The 14,879-nt window shown below is 61.9% G+C and overlaps 3 protein-coding genes across 3 annotated transcripts; 2 read left to right on the top strand and 1 right to left on the bottom strand.

The window, feature by feature from the left end:
• Positions 1-42: 42 nt before the first annotated feature.
• Positions 43-3,464, bottom strand: CHLRE_17g728850v5 (uncharacterized protein). Its single transcript, XM_043072390.1, has 9 exons — positions 3,146-3,464; positions 2,669-2,992; positions 2,199-2,360; positions 1,989-2,063; positions 1,498-1,635; positions 1,314-1,361; positions 1,087-1,149; positions 683-785; positions 43-551 (listed from the first exon to the last, which is right to left on the bottom strand). The coding sequence occupies exons 1-9, from the start codon at positions 3,416-3,418 to the stop codon at positions 154-156; spliced, it is 1,584 nt and encodes a 527-aa protein (XP_042914849.1). The 5' UTR covers positions 3,419-3,464; the 3' UTR covers positions 43-153.
• A 100-nt stretch (positions 3,465-3,564) lies between these two features.
• CHLRE_17g728800v5 (uncharacterized protein) lies at positions 3,565-8,525 on the top strand. The gene is made up of 12 exons (XM_001697229.2): positions 3,565-3,677; positions 3,800-3,862; positions 4,210-4,304; positions 4,662-4,770; positions 5,021-5,110; positions 5,421-5,520; positions 5,771-5,883; positions 6,189-6,245; positions 6,464-6,549; positions 6,842-6,977; positions 7,212-7,349; positions 7,653-8,525. Exons 1-12 carry the CDS (start codon positions 3,612-3,614, stop codon positions 7,752-7,754), a joined length of 1,155 nt encoding a protein of 384 aa, XP_001697281.1. The 5' UTR covers positions 3,565-3,611; the 3' UTR covers positions 7,755-8,525.
• An 809-nt stretch (positions 8,526-9,334) lies between these two features.
• On the top strand, positions 9,335-14,222 carry CHLRE_17g728750v5 (uncharacterized protein). Its single transcript, XM_001697228.2, has 8 exons — positions 9,335-9,902; positions 10,015-10,134; positions 10,436-11,010; positions 11,155-11,367; positions 11,551-11,748; positions 11,919-12,075; positions 12,239-12,423; positions 12,655-14,222. Exons 2-8 carry the CDS (start codon positions 10,020-10,022, stop codon positions 12,922-12,924), a joined length of 1,713 nt encoding a protein of 570 aa, XP_001697280.2. The 5' UTR covers positions 9,335-9,902; positions 10,015-10,019; the 3' UTR covers positions 12,925-14,222.
• The last annotated feature ends 657 nt before the right edge of the window (positions 14,223-14,879 follow it).

The following is a 14,879-nucleotide window of genomic DNA, read 5'->3' as shown; positions in this document are numbered from 1 at the left end:
AGTTACATCACAAGCACCGGAAAATTGTTGCGAAAGGCTGATGCCGAGCATCGCATTCCACACGCGCACCAACCCGGCAACCCGGCCACACTCCTCGCAGCCTGCAGGCCTCCTCAGCCCTTCCTCCCCTCACGGCACACAGTCAGTGAATTGTCAATCAAAGAGCCCGGGTATTATGTGCTTGGATGGCCCAGCTCCAGCTGCTCTGGGTTGCGCCCATGCTACCTCGGACGACGTGCGGCCTCCGCCCCGACCCCTCTCGGCTCCCAAGCTGCCAAACTCCAGGCCTCCAAATTCCGCCCACTGCCCCTCCTCCTCTTCATATTCCTCCTCATCATCATTCCCTTCCCCTATGTGGCCTTCGGCCTCCTCGTGCCCGGCGGCCCAGCCCTCCCCCGCGCCGCGGCCGCCCGGCCCCTGCCCCTGCCGCTGCCAGCCCGCCTGCTGCCGCAGCTCCTCCGGTCGCCCCCAGTACTGCACGGGCGGGTAGCGCCACTCCACCGCCTCATCCGCCGTCAGCGGCGGCCAGGAGTCCGGGTCCGCGGCCGAGCCTGCATGCATGGCGGGGGTGCGCCAAATGAGAGTGGGCCAGGACAACGGCAGGCTCGCGACGACAACCGCATATGCATGTGGGACGCGTGGCAGCCTCATTCAAATTGTCGGGTTGGAACCGCATGTTTACCTGGCTCCCGCCGGCGCTCGTACAGGGCCTGTAGGGCCGACAGCACCTGGTCCCGAGCCAGAGCCCGAGCCGCCATGGCGCCCTGGAGCTGCGACGTCTCAGCCTGCCAGGCAGGTGCATGGATGCGTGGAAGCGGGCGGGTGCGGGCATATTTTGGAGAGTTGGAGGGGGCATGAGGTTGGGGGGGGGGGCTGGGCGGGTGAGGAGTGGGGACAGCAGCAGGCGGTGCGCGGGTGTTTCAGAGGGGTGGTGAGCGCTGCGCGGCTCATCCGGTATCGTGTGCACTAGGGAACTAGGCGATTGAAAGGAACTGTGGTGAAAGAGATGAATAGAGGGTTTGCGGATTGCATGGAGACTGCGAAAAGTGACCCTGGGGCTGTACGGACGACGAGGTACGTGCTCACCCGCAGCCGCTGCAGTGCCGGCAGCATGTGCCGCTGAGCCACATGCCCCACCTCCTCCGTCTCCTGCGGACGGTGGAACGCAAACAGCAAGCATGCCGCACCCGCGCGCCGCATGTTATGCACCAGGCATGCGGGATGGAGGCGCATAACGCTAGAGCGCATCACAGTTTTGCGAGGCCAGTTGTTAAGTGCCGCCATCGGCGTGTGCCTCATCCCATCGCCCTCACCTCGAGCAGGGGCAGCAGCTTCTCCACGTGGTCCACGTAGTCCTGATCCTGCAGGCCCGAACGTTTAGAGGGCACGTGAGGCCGCGACTGGTCATGACCGTGGCTTGGACTATTAGCATCATCGGATATAAAGCAGAGTAGCAGCCGCCAGGGCTCAGGTTAGCGCAGGTCCGCAGCTACGCACCCGGAAAGGCGACCACGCCGCGCCCTGCAGCTGCCGCAGCGCCGCCGCCGCGTTGCCGCCGCCGGTGGCCAGCTGCGCCGCCAGCCGCCACAGCTGCGCCATCCACTCGTCCGATATGGGTTGGCCGGTGCGGCTCATCTGCGGTACGAGAAGCAACAGGGAAAGGGTTTGACAGCGTGCATGTTCAGGAGTGCGCAAGCAAGCAGTGCGCTGCCATGGCCACGGTAAACGCTCAACTGCCCATCTCCTGGTCGGATGGGGGGTCCCATGTGAATGGTCATGGTCATATTCGCGGGCTTTGCGCGGAGTGGCAGGGGGACGTACAAAAAATCCCCCATGCGGGAGACGGCTAGCTACGGCCGCCAGCAGGGCCGCCGCTGCTACGCCGCTCGCAGCACGCCCGCAGGCGCGCAGCGGTGGTTCCCCGCCTAGAGTGGAATGCCGCCCCCAGCACGTGCCGCAGAGGCGCCCTCGACCGCGCGCACACTTACGTGTAGGCTAGCCGCCGCCATGCGCCGCCGAAGGGACCTCGCCAGCTCCCGCTGCTCCCGGACGCCTCGCTCCGCCTGTCACATGTGCAGCGCTCAGCTCTCAACGGCGAGAACAACGGCAGGGATCAAGCTTTGCTCCCTCCTCTTGTCGGCCGCTCGGCTACTGGCTCGCCTTGACAACCCCTGGATGCCCTACGGCCGCCGCCGCACCTTGGCCCGCCGCGCCAGGATGCGCTGCATGGTGCCCGCCGTGACGGCGGCGTAACGCTCACAGCTGTACGGCGGCAGTGCCGTACACAGGTGCAGTACGGCGCCGTAGTGCCAGGGCCGGTCGCGCTCGTGCATGAGGTCCCAGAACTTGCGGAAGCGGATCTGTGTGCGTCGTGTGTGCACGGTGAGATGCATCATTTGATGGGATGAAAGGAGAGTGTTTGTGTGTGTGTGTGTGTGTGTGTGTGTGTGTGTGTGTGTGTGTGTGTGTGTGTGTGTGTGTGTGTGTGTGTGTGTGTGTGTGTGTGTGTGTGTCTGTGTGCGCGTTGGTCCAGAGTCGGCATTAAGCATGGGCCGTCCTACGTATTCCAGCATTTGGTAACGTCAAGGTTCTCCAACGAGAAGTTACACAGCAAGTAGCGCCGCACAGCTCCACACACACGTGCGGACGTGCCGTGCCAAAAACACACCTTCATCCGGCTGCGCTCAATGCCCTGCACCGTCGCCTCATCCAGCGCCGTCGCCGCTCCAGCTTGCTCCTGCTGCCCCTGTCCTAGCCCTTGCCCTTGCTGCTGCCGTGCCGCCTGACCCAGGTGCGGCTCGCGCCCCTGCCCCTGCTGCTGCCTCTGCTCTTGCAGCAAATGCTGCTGCTGTTGCTGTTGCTGTTGCTGAAGTGTTCGTGTCAGCGACTGGCCTGGCGGCAGGGACAGCAGCTTGTGTCGCAGCCGCTTCCATTCCTTCTCCCGCTCCACTCGGAGTTCATCAGCCAGCAGCGCCGCAGCCTCGCGCTGCCACTGCGAGTGGGTAGTAATATAAGATGGTCAGAAGGGAAGAAGGGCGTACGAAGTTGGGGGAATGCCCGATACTAGGTCTAATCCTCCACCCCTCCGCAAGGAGCATAGCCTGACATCATGCGCCCTGCCGCATGCGCCTTTGAAAGTGCTCACCCTCAGCAGCCCCGCGCCAGTCCCAAACGGCTCCGGCCCTCCGTTGGCGTGCTTGGGGCCGCGAAGAGCCGACGACACCAGCGTGTGTCCTCGCCGCGCGCCAGCGCTGCCCGCACCGGCGACAGTCCGTGGCCCCTGGTGACTGGCTGACAGGGCGCAATGACCTACTGATTGGGCGCTGGGGAGGCTGCCGTGCTCAGCTCCGCAGCACCGAGCGCTCGCGGGTCGCAGTTGTTTCCATGAACTACTTGGTGCCAGGGTGAGCGCATGCATGATAAAGAATGAGTATGAATGAATTACATGTGCTTGCTTGTATACAAACGGTAGCGATCATTGCCGTTGTGCAATTACCGCGGTGCAGCGGCATGCAGGAAGGGGAAGCGTCAAGGGCGCATTTGTACATAACGACGGTGTGTTTGATGGAGTTGTCTATTGTATTTTTATAGATACTTACAGTATAACGAAGATGTTGTCTCGACTAGGTCTGGGGCTTCTCGCCCGCGCTGCCGTTGCCGGGGGCGAGGGACTCGCAGTAAGCATCTTGGGTTGAAGTAACATTCATGGGTGACCACACACTGTCTGGTCGTCGATGGCACTGTCACAACAATCTTCGCCGGGACGTCAAACGTGACCGCGCTTTCGGATGCTGCGCAGGCCCGCGCCTTTGGGACTGGCAGCGCGTACCTGCCTCTGCCGGGTGATGCTCGCAGCCAAATCGTAAGTCAGGGTGCCGCTCGGTGGGCTTTGTGGTGTGAGCCCGGTTGTAGCCGGGGGTCAGGCAGGGAGGCGGGTTTTTACACTCGGTCCACGGCCTCCGCATCCTCTGCCACCAGGGCGGCCGGACTCTAGCCCCGCTTCAGGGTCAGACTTCGTCTGTTGTCACACAAGCAGCTGAGCGCCTGGCCGCACGCCCCGTCAAAGGCGCGTGGCTGGCCGGCGGGCTCCTTGCGCCGCCATGCCTCCCGCCTCATCCTGGCATCCTAGCAACCGACGATGACACACCTACGCAACCCCCCCCCAAACCCTACACACACCCTCCCCACACCAAATCTGCGCCGCCCTAGGTGACGCTGATCCCCGGTGACGGCATTGGTCCGGAGGTGACGAAGGCGGTTGTGGATGTGGTGGCAGCCATGCAAGCGCCCATCACTTGGGAACGGTGAGGCTGGGGCACGGGGGGCAGGGGAGGGCAGGGCAGGGCAGGGCAGGGCAGGGCAGGGCAGGGCAGGGTGTCCAAGCATGGCTGGATGACAGTGATGATAATACACAGGCCCGCTCAGAACCATTAGAGGGTAGAGGGGGGACGGCCCCAGGAGCAGGACAGGAAGCGTGGAGGTGTTGGAGGGCGGTCGCGGCGGAAGGCGTGGTCTCGTCACACTCATAGAAGGAAGGGCACGTGGCGTACCTCGTCCGCACAAGTCCTCGTGTATCATAGCGCCGCGCGGCCTGCTGCTCCTCACCCACGCCGTACACACGTGCCACACAACAGCCACTTGTGAATACGGTACACGTGCAGGTTCGACTACCTGTCTGGCAGTGAGGAGACTGCCGCCGGCTCCGTGCCGCGCACCTCGGTGCCCAAGGAGGTCCTGGACTCCATCCGCCGCAACGGAGTGTGCCTCAAGGTATGCGTGTGTGTATGTCATGTGTGTGCATGTCGGGGGTTGTTTTTCACCATTCCAACACCAGTAAGGAACTAGAGACGCAGCGGGGGGAAGGGAGGCAACAAGAGGACCGTACGGGCAGCCTGTGCGAGGATGGAGGGCATGAGCAGGGCTCGGCACACAACACCACAACCCCCGCCATCGCTAGCCCCCGTTAACTAACAGTTGTCATGTTTGGCAATTCCCCTTCCCGCCACCCCCCACCCTTCAGGGCACGCTGTTCACGCCCCTCAACAAGGAGAACACAAACACGCAGTCGCTCAACGTGCAGCTGCGGAAGGACCTGGACCTGCACGTCAACGTGCGTGCGTGTTTGTGTGTACGGTGTACGGCGGTGGGGGGGTGGGAGGGGGAAGAGCGGGGTCGAGGGTACAGTCAATGCCAAACCCAATGCAACGGACACGGTAGAGGAGGGGTCCGGTTTTAACCACCAAGTGGGAAGCTTGAGAGGGGGCAGGCGGCGGGCGGGCAGCGGGCGGGCAGCTGGGCGCATAATAGTGCCTTGCCATAACGGGTGACGGGCAGGGTCACATGTCCACAGCCGCAACAGCGCTGCCCGCTCCACCCCTGAAGGTCTGCTCCCCACTCCCCACCGCGGTGTGCTGACGCAGGTGGTTCACGGCTTCTCCATCCCCGGCCTGCCCACGCGCTACAACAACCTGGACATCGTGGTGATCCGTGAGAACACGGAGGGAGAGTACTCGGGACTGGGTGAGTGGGGACGTGTGTGGGGTTCGTGCCGGGTTTGTGTCGGGCTTTTGTGATGCGACGCGTGGGGTGGTGGCGTGTGTGCGGCACTTCCAGGAAGGAGCAGATTAATTATTGGTGTTTGGTTGCAAGCGAATGACTTGTGTGGCAGGGTGCGCAGTTCTCATCGCCGCTGACCCGTCTGCATCCAGCCGTACCCAACCACCAGCCAACTGCTGCTGCCCCAACCTCACAATCATACCCAACCGAACAGAGCACGAGGTGGTTGAGGGGGTGGTTGAGAGCCTCAAGGTCATCACGTACGAGAAGTCGTTGCGTACGGCGCAGTACGCCTTCGAGTTCGCCTACCTCAACCACCGCAAGAAGGTGCGAGCAGTAATAGCAGGAGCACAGCAGCAGCAGCAGCAGTTTTAAAGCTGTAGCGGCAAGTGTGTAGTAGCAACCGTTGCTTATCCGGGGGGTTGGTTTTCTGGTGGGGTAGTTGACAGTGGAGGCGGAGGGTCGGCACGACACGAATTCGCTCACCCTGCTCCTGCTCCTCATGTGTCGCATCCATTGCACCATACATGCACACGGCGCTTTGGCAGCTTTCCTCTCAATGTTATGTTGTAACACACACATACTTACTTCCTTTCCTGAGTGCTTTCCTGACGCTCTCTTACACTCATCAGGTGTCGGCCATCCACAAGGCCAACATCATGAAGCTGGGTGATGGCATGTTCCTCAAGGTGGGTGGGGGGGGGGTTGACTCATGTTAATGTTAAGCGAGAGCGTCATTAGTGGTGGTGACGGTTTGGGGTTGCTACGAGGGGCCTTCTGACACACTCCCGCGCACACATGACGCACACACATGACGCACGTGCGCTTGCCTTCCTGACATTGTTATACGCACGTCACACACGCGCGCGTCACACACGCGTTACACACGTCACACACGCACACACAGGCCTGCCGCGAGGTGGCTCGCAACTTCCCCAACATCAAGTACGAGGAGGTGATCGTGGACAACACCTGCATGCAGCTCGTCAACAAGTGAGTGCGCACTAATCGCGGTCAGCCATGCGGAGCCACTCACTTGTAACCGCAGCACGGCTCCATCTGCCCAATCCAAGCGCGGCCCAACATGCTCGACGAGCAGCAGTTTCGCAAGCGCGCACCCGCACTTGGGCGTGGTATCCACCACACGCACACCCACTGCCAGTTGATTGGCGCCACACCAATACCTCACATCTCACGCGTCGCTGGCGCCACACCAATATCCCACCTCCCTCCCACACCTCCTCCCACACTAACACCTCCCACACTCACACACACCCCCTTTCAGGCCTCACCAGTTCGACGTGATGGTGACGCCCAACCTGTACGGCAACCTGGTGTCGAACGTCGTGGCGGGGCTGTGCGGCGGCTTCGGAGTGGTGCCGGGAGGAAACATCGGAGACGGCGTGGCGGTGTTTGAGCAGGTGCGTGTTCGTGTCCCTGCACGTGTTTGCGAGTGGGTGCGCGGCGTGCAAAACGGCATGCTGCAACGGCCGGGACCGCCCCACCTGCAGTGCACGCTCGTGATACACCGTCGACCTGACTTTCGTTTCCGTGTGCGGTACCAGTTGTAACCTACACACATACACAACGACACAACTACACACACACATACGCACACACATACTCACACGCGATCATGTGTCCCCCCCCCCCAGGGCGCCCGGCACGTGGCCAAGGACCTGGCGGGTGCGGGTGTGGCCAACCCCACCGCCACGCTTCTGTCCACGGCCATGCTACTGCGGCACCTCAAGCTGGCGGGCTTCGCGGACAGGCTGGAGGCGGCCGTGCTCAAGGTGGGCGAGGGAGGCAGGCAGGGAGGGAGGGAGGGAGGGAGGGAGGGAGGGAGGCAGGCAGGCAGGCAGGGAGGGAGGGAGGGAGGGAGGGAGGGAGGGAGGGAGGGAGGGAGGGAGGGAGGGAGGGAGGGAGGGAGGGAGGGAGGAAAGGTTCATGAAAGCATCGCCCCCGGGTTATAGGCAGCCCCACCCCGCGGTCGCGTAAAGTATGTACCGGTGCGCTCCTTTTTACTGATCCTGCAAACTAACCCTGCAACCTTTGATAATAGCAACCCTGACACCACGCCCCCCACCCGCCACCAGGTGTACACGGACGGCGACGAGGCCGCCCTGACGCCGGACGTGGGCGGCTCCGGCACCCTGCTGCGCTTCACAGAGGCGGTGGTGCGCAACCTGCAGGAGTAGGGAGAGGCTGTGGCTGCAGCAGGCGCAGGCCGCGGTAGGATGTGGCCCAAGGAGCGGGCTGCAGGAGCGGGCTGCAGGAGCAGGCTGTAGGAGCAGGCTGTGGGAGCAGGCTGTGGGAGCATCCTGGGGTGTGAGGTGACTGCAGCAGGGGAAGCGGGGCCCTGTGTTGGGGCAGGAGAGGCGCGCGTGGCTGCCGGAGTGAGGTTGGAGCAGCAGGCGCAAGGGTGGTGACAGCGGCGGTGGTGCGGTGGGGGTCTTCATTCTGGAGCCCACGGCGTTGTGGGGTGTCTGGACTCGCCTTGCCGTGCCTTGCCATTGCCTTGGGGGCACTGCTTTGCCGGTGTGCATCCGGACGTGTTGGGGGTTGGGAGGAGCGCGGGGGAGAGCGGGGCGAAAGGAGCGTCACGCGCCAACCATGCTTTGCTCCAGGGCTGCCACCGGGGCTGAAGTGGGGCATGTTTCATTCCACGACTGGTCTACGTACGCATTAGTTCCGCAACGCACGTCAATAACACGACGCGGCCTGGCAGCGTGGGGTTACCAGGCGGCACCACAAGCTTGACAACTTGAATGCGGGGGTGAGAAGGGGGGCGTGTAGTGTGCAGTGCTCGTGAGCATGCGAAGTGTCGAGAAGATAAAGTAGGTGGGCAAGGTGTTGGTGCCCAACCTGTGCCGAGCTACCAATGGGCACAAGCGGTGCAGTCCTGGAGTCCAGTTGTGCGCTGTGTCCATCGTGCATCGCCCACTCTCGCTTTAATGGCCATGCGCGCACTCCTTCCCTTCTAGACAGCCCAAACAGGGGACGGGGCTGTCAGCAGCCGGTGCGCGACGGGTACGCGACTGCGCGGGGAGCAGGGAGGCGAGGCTGGAAAGGGCACGAGGCGGGGAAACATAATTAAAGATCTGAAGAGGCTGCGCTCCGCATCGTGAGAAGCTTAGTGAGAGCAAGAGTGAGAGCAAGAGTGAGGGAGGAGTTATCGTGTCCGGAGGGCTTCCCGTGCGGGGCTCCCCTGAACGTGTCCTTGTCCTGTCCTGCACTCGGACACCAGGATGGTTGCCGGGTCTGCCTGCCGGTCTCCGTCCTGCGGCCTGCGAAAGTGTACACTTCGTACACGACCCTGAAGTTTTTCACCTAAAGCTACGGTAACTGCGTCTTTGTCACCTCCCCTGCACGCCACTCAACGAGCGCATGGAAATCAAACGCTACCACGCGTACGAGGCGACTGAGCATGCGTATCTTACTGGGTATCTACGCGACGTATGCAAGGTGAGCAGCCGCGGGAAGGCTGCTCAAAGGGGTTGCCCATACCGGCAGCAGTAGCCCTCAGTAGCAGACAGTGCCAACAGGCTAGGCTTTCACAGGTTGAGCGTAATTTATAAGGATCAGCGGCTTGTTTCAGCGACATGTTGAAGGTACTCGGATCCTTCTTGACCGTGGTGCGGGCGCACAGTCCGTGTCACTCAGGCAGACATCTGACACAAGATGTTCGTGAGCGCCCGACACCTGAGGTACAAGTCTCCGCTACATGCCTTGGTCGAGTGGCTCTATATTATTCAGTATTGTGTATATGATGTGTTGAGTAGTAAAACTGGCTACCTCAATCAACCAGGTTTGGAGCCTCGCGCGGAAGCCACCGCACCAGTAGCCCTCGCTGCTGTACAGACCAGTTTCCGAGGCCTTGTTCGGGCAGCTGCCGCGCTTGCATACTTAGTAGCTACTTAACACCATGCAGTATAAATACCTGCCACACCCTTAGGGGCCCGGACATACACGAACAGTGAAACAAAGCCATCGGTTCCTCGCTGAAGGCGCTCGCCCTCGATATTCGGGAGACCCACAACTCCCTAGAAGTACTGTAAATTCATTGATCCGTATAATACTTCACGCGTTGGCCGCGACCTGCAGAAACCATAGCAGCCGGCACGCCACCGGTCACCCCACAACTACCATGGCCTCAAGGGCTACGCCTCGCCGCCCTCCACGAGCGTTCGCGATTGCGAATGTGGTCTTGGTGCTCATCTCAATCGCATGTACCGCGTCGTCGAGCACTTCGGAGGTCGCGCAGCACCTAAGGGCCGCCGGACATGAGTCGCGGCGTCTCTTGCAGTCGCAGGAGCTCGTTGGTGGCTACGCATGCACATTACAAGGTACGTGGCTGACGTTGGAGCGCAATAAGCCCGGTCGGCATGGCTCGGCGGTCACTCGCGCTGCACTTCGCGCGCACTCGATCAGCTTCTTACGGATGCCACGCGCTTGCAGGCACGATGGAGACAAGCGGCGCCGGTCCATCTGGGACCCCTAGGCTTCGGCTGCAGAACAGTCGCTTGTGGGCTCTGGCTTGGGCCAGCCTGCCGGACGGCGTCCGCTCGCTCAGCGTGGGTAGGTGCGGGCAGATGTCCGAAGGCTTGGTCTGGCGCCGGACTGGCGCCGGTCAACCTAACCCCACGAACAGCACCGATATGAGCGTGTAGGACTTAAATTCGTCAAGATTTCTTGCCGCGTGCCAAAGCTGGCAGGCGGGGAAGGCCAGCGGACGCGCGGCGCGTTCGTGGGGAAGCTGTCGCGGGGCTGTCAGTTCCAGAGCGCTGTCAGTTCCACCAGCGTCTTAGGGCCAGTCTTTTTGCTACTGCTTGCGATATATCTTTAGCAGTAACAGTTTGCTCCAATATTATTGTTGCAGGTGACTCGGTGACTGTGACCGGAACCTGCTTCCGGTCCATCGTTCCCTTCACCGTTCGCGCGACATCAATCGATGTAAATCTACTAAACACAGTGGAGGATCCCTCGCCTTCACCTTCACCCTCGCCCTCACCCCGACGGACTCCTGCACCTAAACGCTCGCCCTCGCCCGACAACAGTGCGGACATTTGGGGCTGGGGTAGCATCGATAACATCTTCGATGGCAACAGCGATGGCAACGACCCTTCTCCGTCAAACGACACCCCAGACCCCTCGCCATCGCCGCGCCCGCGCGCCTCCCCCAAGCCGTCGCCTAGGGCCTCCCCCTCGCCATCTCCATCTCCGTCCCCCTCTCCCTCCCCCTCCCCCTCGCCGCGGCCCTCGCCCAAGCCTTCGCCCCGCCCCTCACCCTCACCCAAGGACGGCACCAAGTCGGCTGAGGCCGACAACACTGACGGCTCCTCCGTGTGGCCCGCCCAGCCGCCCAGCCCGCCCCCCTCCCGCACCATGTCGCTTCTGGCGGTGGCGATGGAGCTGTGCGGCAACGCCAACCAGACGCCGCTGGATGCCATCACGGTGAGTGAGAGACGCGTGGCGCGTGCCGTGCTCATATCCCGTGCCCTCGTACCTCTTGTCAACGGTGCCTTCCCTTCAATGCTGCCCTCACCGCTGCTTTCCCCCTCCCCCAAAACCGCAACCCCCAAAAAAAACTCCACACAGAGCGCGGTGACGGACACACTGCCCGCCTACTTCGCGGCGGCTTCCTTCGGCCAGCTGTCCATTCCCGCCGACCAGATCCGGATCGTGTCGAGTCGCGCCGTGGTGGGCTGCAGCGGCACCAACACCAACGGTGTGGGCTGGCGCGCCTCCGGCCCGACCGACACTGACACGCTCAAGGGCTGGGCTGAGGCGGCCGACAGCTTCATGATCAACGTGAGTGCGGCTGGGAGGCAGGTTGGGCGGGAGGGTGCTGCTGGTTGGGAGGGGCGTCCGTTTTGTGAGGGGTTGGTGCTGCGTCCACGTACCTCCTCCCAGCCGCCCCCCTCCCACACACACGCTCACGCACAAGCACGCAACCCCTTCCCCTTGTGCTCTTCCTAACCCAAAAACTCACAGCGGCTGCGCGTGCCTGTGGCTGACTACGACTACCGCATGTACTGGATGCCAGCGAGCACCGGCATGAGCGGCTTCGGCACCTCGGTGTGTTGGAACGCCATGGAGCAGAACCGCGTGTGGCTGCCGGGCACGACCTGGGTGGACCAGTACGCGCTGGTGCACGAGCTGGGCCACAACCTGGGGCTCATGCACGCGCAGGTGAGAGTGAGGGCGAGGCCGGGGGTGAGAGGGAGGGAGGGAGGAGGTGGGAGGAGGCGGCAGGTGGGAGGAGGGCGGCGTCACGGCGGCTGATTTCACTCTTCGACCCAGCTTGCCAGCCCCATGCTACCGACTTGAAACGACCTACCCATCTAAACATCCACCCGCAGGGCTATGACTCCAACGGCCAGCTGGCCGAGTACGGCGACGGCTCCTGTCCCATGGGCTCTGGCACTTCCATGCCCACCCACTACAGCGCGCCCTCCTCCATGGCTCTGGGCTGGACCACACCGCAGGCCGAGCTGCGCGACGACGACCTCCCCGTCGGTGAGTGTGGGTGCGCTTGGGGGAGGGTGGCGTGCCCTGGAACCCAGTTGCCATCTCGCCCCGCCCTTCTCGCCCTACTCACACGCCTGCGGTCTTCATGTTTGTTTGTTCGCCTTGCGTTCCACTCACGGTTTTCTGATTCCCATTCTCGTCATTCCCATAGGCGTGTGGAAATCCTTCATGCTGCGAGGCCTGGCGGACGCGCCCGTGTCGGGGCTGCGTGTCCTGCCGGCCTCCTGGACGTTCGGCGCCAACGGCTGGACGGGCTACGACCAGATCGTGGTGTCCTTCCGCCGCGCCACAGACACCAACATGGACGCCGGCTTGCAGCCCCCCTACCGCAACAAGGTGAGCTAGCACGCAGCATCTGCCGGCCTGTCACGTCCACGTGCGCCGCACGCGCGTGCCCACACCATTGCAGCCCGTGCCTGTCACACTCCCCATCCATACCCAATGCCGCACTGGCAAGCAATCAACCCCTCCCCACCCCAACCCCATCCCCCCCACCACACACATAATCAAACACGCTGAACGGTGCACGCACGTGTGCTCACTCCCACTCCCACTTCACTCCCGCAGGTCCAGGTGCACTCGTACGAGGCCAGCCAGACCTGCCCGCACTCGGTGCTGCTGTCCACCCTGGACGCCGGCGGCGTGTGGCCCAAGCCTGGCAGCTCCCTGCCCGCCGACACGCAGTCACCAGGCCTGGTGGTGCGCGTCAACCGCATCGACGCGGCCGGCGGCGCAGCCTATGTGCGGCTGTGCCGCGCGAGCGTGAAGAAGGAGACGGGCGCGCTGTGCCGGGATGGGCTCGACAACGACTGCGATGGTCGCATCGACAACTGCTAAACGGAGACTACAATGTACGAAGTATGCCAGAAAGGGCCTGGCTGCTGTGATGGGGAAGCGGCTTTGACACTGTGACGGCGGGTGTCCGCCATCCGTGTCACGGTGAGAGAAGAGCTCGTGTGTTGCCATGTGTGCCTCGTTGAGTGTAAGGGTTGGTGTGCGTTGCGTGTTGTGTTGTGACCCAGAGGCTATGCTGGGGAAGTCACGAAGGTCTGTGTGTGTCTGTGTGTGTTTGTGTGTGTCTCAACATGCACGTGCACCGCACTTGGTATGCGTTTTGGCATACATACACAGCAAAAGCAGGCGGCTTAACAACGAAATTGCACACACCCGCGGGTTGGCATTAGCAGAGACGGCAGGCAAGTACGTCATTAAGCAGGAGTTAGATATCATACACTATCATACTACGGTACTATCGGACATGTTTTCAGGGCCAGGAGCGGTTGCAATTAGAGGCCTCCGGGCCCTTATGACGTTGCTGGAGTGGTAAATGGCATGCAGATGTAGCTGCAGTGGATGGACCCGACCACCCGTTGCTTGCTATGTCGTTCTTGTGCCAGGGGGGACTCGATGTTGTCTTGTGTGTGAGCTGCTGCTGAAATCCGGATCAAACTAAACAAACATAGAAGAAGCAGGCGGGAGTGGCAGTTGATTGGACGAGCCGCATCGCCCTATTAATTCTTTGTACTGTGTGCACTGCCGACCTCGAAATGGGTGGCCTCGCTAGGGAGAAGCTCCAATTGTTGTCTTGCCGGAGTAGGGTGTGGCCCATCTTTGGAGAACTTTTCTATTCATCACGAGGGTACGAAGAGTGTGTCGCACTCGAAGCGGTGGTCTTGTGGCAGGTGGTGATGTGGTTGTGGGTATTGTTGACCCTAGCACTTGTAGGCCTCGATTGGGGCAACTGCATAGCAAAGCAAATTCTGCATAGCTTGAATTAGAAGAAATTCTAGCCCATAGTTGTTAAAGCTGACCCCTGATGACGTGATACGACGTAAGGCGGGCGGCTGTCTAGGATCCGGGTTCCGGATTAGATTGTGACAGCGCGTCGTGGGCCCCGTTGCTCCTCACGCAGAACCCCCGGGTATTTATTAGCTTGCCCCCCGGGTATTTATTAGCTTGCCGGTTGTTGTTGTTGTTGTTGGGTACAGCGCTTGCTCCGTGGTTAGCAACTACCGTATGACACGGGCAGATGAGCAGGAGGGCCCATGTCTTTGAGAGAGTTGCACAATGTAGCTCGATGGCACGGTGCAGGCTTATCTCGTACTTCTCTTCTCCCCCTGTAATATGCCTTCGACACCAATCCATTCAACCCTCTTGCTTGCGTTCCTTCGCACTCCGCAGCTGATTGTTGGCACCAGCATTCCGCCGCATGGCTTCGGCGGATCGTTTTAGCCACTAGGCCAGGGCTATGGCACGCCTGACCACGCGTGCAAGCAACAGTCGCACTGTCGCAGCCGCTTCACGCCCGGCTCCGCGCAGCAACCGCAGCCCTCCCAGCGCTTCCTTTGGCTGTGGCTGGGTGGAACCTGGAGGCACGGCGCGCGTGCTCGCCGTCGATACGTGGCAGCTAGCTAGCTTTTGCGGGGGGCGCCGTGATGGGGGCGGGGTTCTGGATGTATGGGGGGTGCCGCGCTGGTGTTGCCATGTGCCCATGTCTGGCATCCGTGATGATCCAGCAGTTGGCGAGGCAGGAGTATCCGGCTTGCACAGTTGTCACTTGTCAGCACGGTGCTGGCACGGCATACAGTATCCGAGCGTTGGGATTATGGGATTGTGGGATGGTGTCGTGTCACCGCAGTGGCCGGTGTGTGTGTGTGTGGGGGGGGGGGGGGGGGCTGCTGGGTGGTGCCACAGGCACCCATGTAATGATGTTTGTGTTTTGGCCTGTTCGTTGGACCAGGCGCCAACTGCCAACTGCCAACCTCTCATAACTGTGCAATGGGCCAACGGCT

This window comes from Chlamydomonas reinhardtii, chromosome 17, assembly GCF_000002595.2.
Source record: "Chlamydomonas reinhardtii strain CC-503 cw92 mt+ chromosome 17, whole genome shotgun sequence".
Taxonomy (NCBI): Eukaryota; Viridiplantae; Chlorophyta; class Chlorophyceae; order Chlamydomonadales; family Chlamydomonadaceae; genus Chlamydomonas; species Chlamydomonas reinhardtii.
Note: the sequence above shows the minus strand (reverse complement) of the source record. Positions and strands in the feature narration are given on the sequence as shown.

Bases quoted from the DNA above. Each gene is read 5' to 3' on its own strand.
- CHLRE_17g728850v5 (XM_043072390.1), bottom strand. From the start codon at position 3,418: ATGCATGCGCTCACCCTGGCACCAAGTAGTTCATGGAAACAACTGCGA. The intron at 2,361-2,668 runs GTGTGTTTTTGG...CGACGCACACAG, and splicing joins TTGAGCGCAGCCGGATGAAG to ATCCGCTTCCGCAAGTTCTG. The intron at 786-1,086 runs GTGAGCACGTAC...CCTGCCTGGCAG, and splicing joins CGGCACTGCAGCGGCTGCGG to GCTGAGACGTCGCAGCTCCA.
- CHLRE_17g728800v5 (XM_001697229.2), top strand. From the start codon at position 3,612: ATGTTGTCTCGACTAGGTCTGGGGCTTCTCGCCCGCGCTGCCGTTGCC. The intron at 6,246-6,463 runs GTGGGTGGGGGG...ACGCACACACAG, and splicing joins GTGATGGCATGTTCCTCAAG to GCCTGCCGCGAGGTGGCTCG. The intron at 7,350-7,652 runs GTGGGCGAGGGA...ACCCGCCACCAG, and splicing joins TGGAGGCGGCCGTGCTCAAG to GTGTACACGGACGGCGACGA.
- CHLRE_17g728750v5 (XM_001697228.2), top strand. From the start codon at position 10,020: ATGGAGACAAGCGGCGCCGGTCCATCTGGGACCCCTAGGCTTCGGCTG. The intron at 10,135-10,435 runs GTAGGTGCGGGC...TTATTGTTGCAG, and splicing joins CGTCCGCTCGCTCAGCGTGG to GTGACTCGGTGACTGTGACC. The intron at 11,368-11,550 runs GTGAGTGCGGCT...AAAAACTCACAG, and splicing joins CCGACAGCTTCATGATCAAC to CGGCTGCGCGTGCCTGTGGC.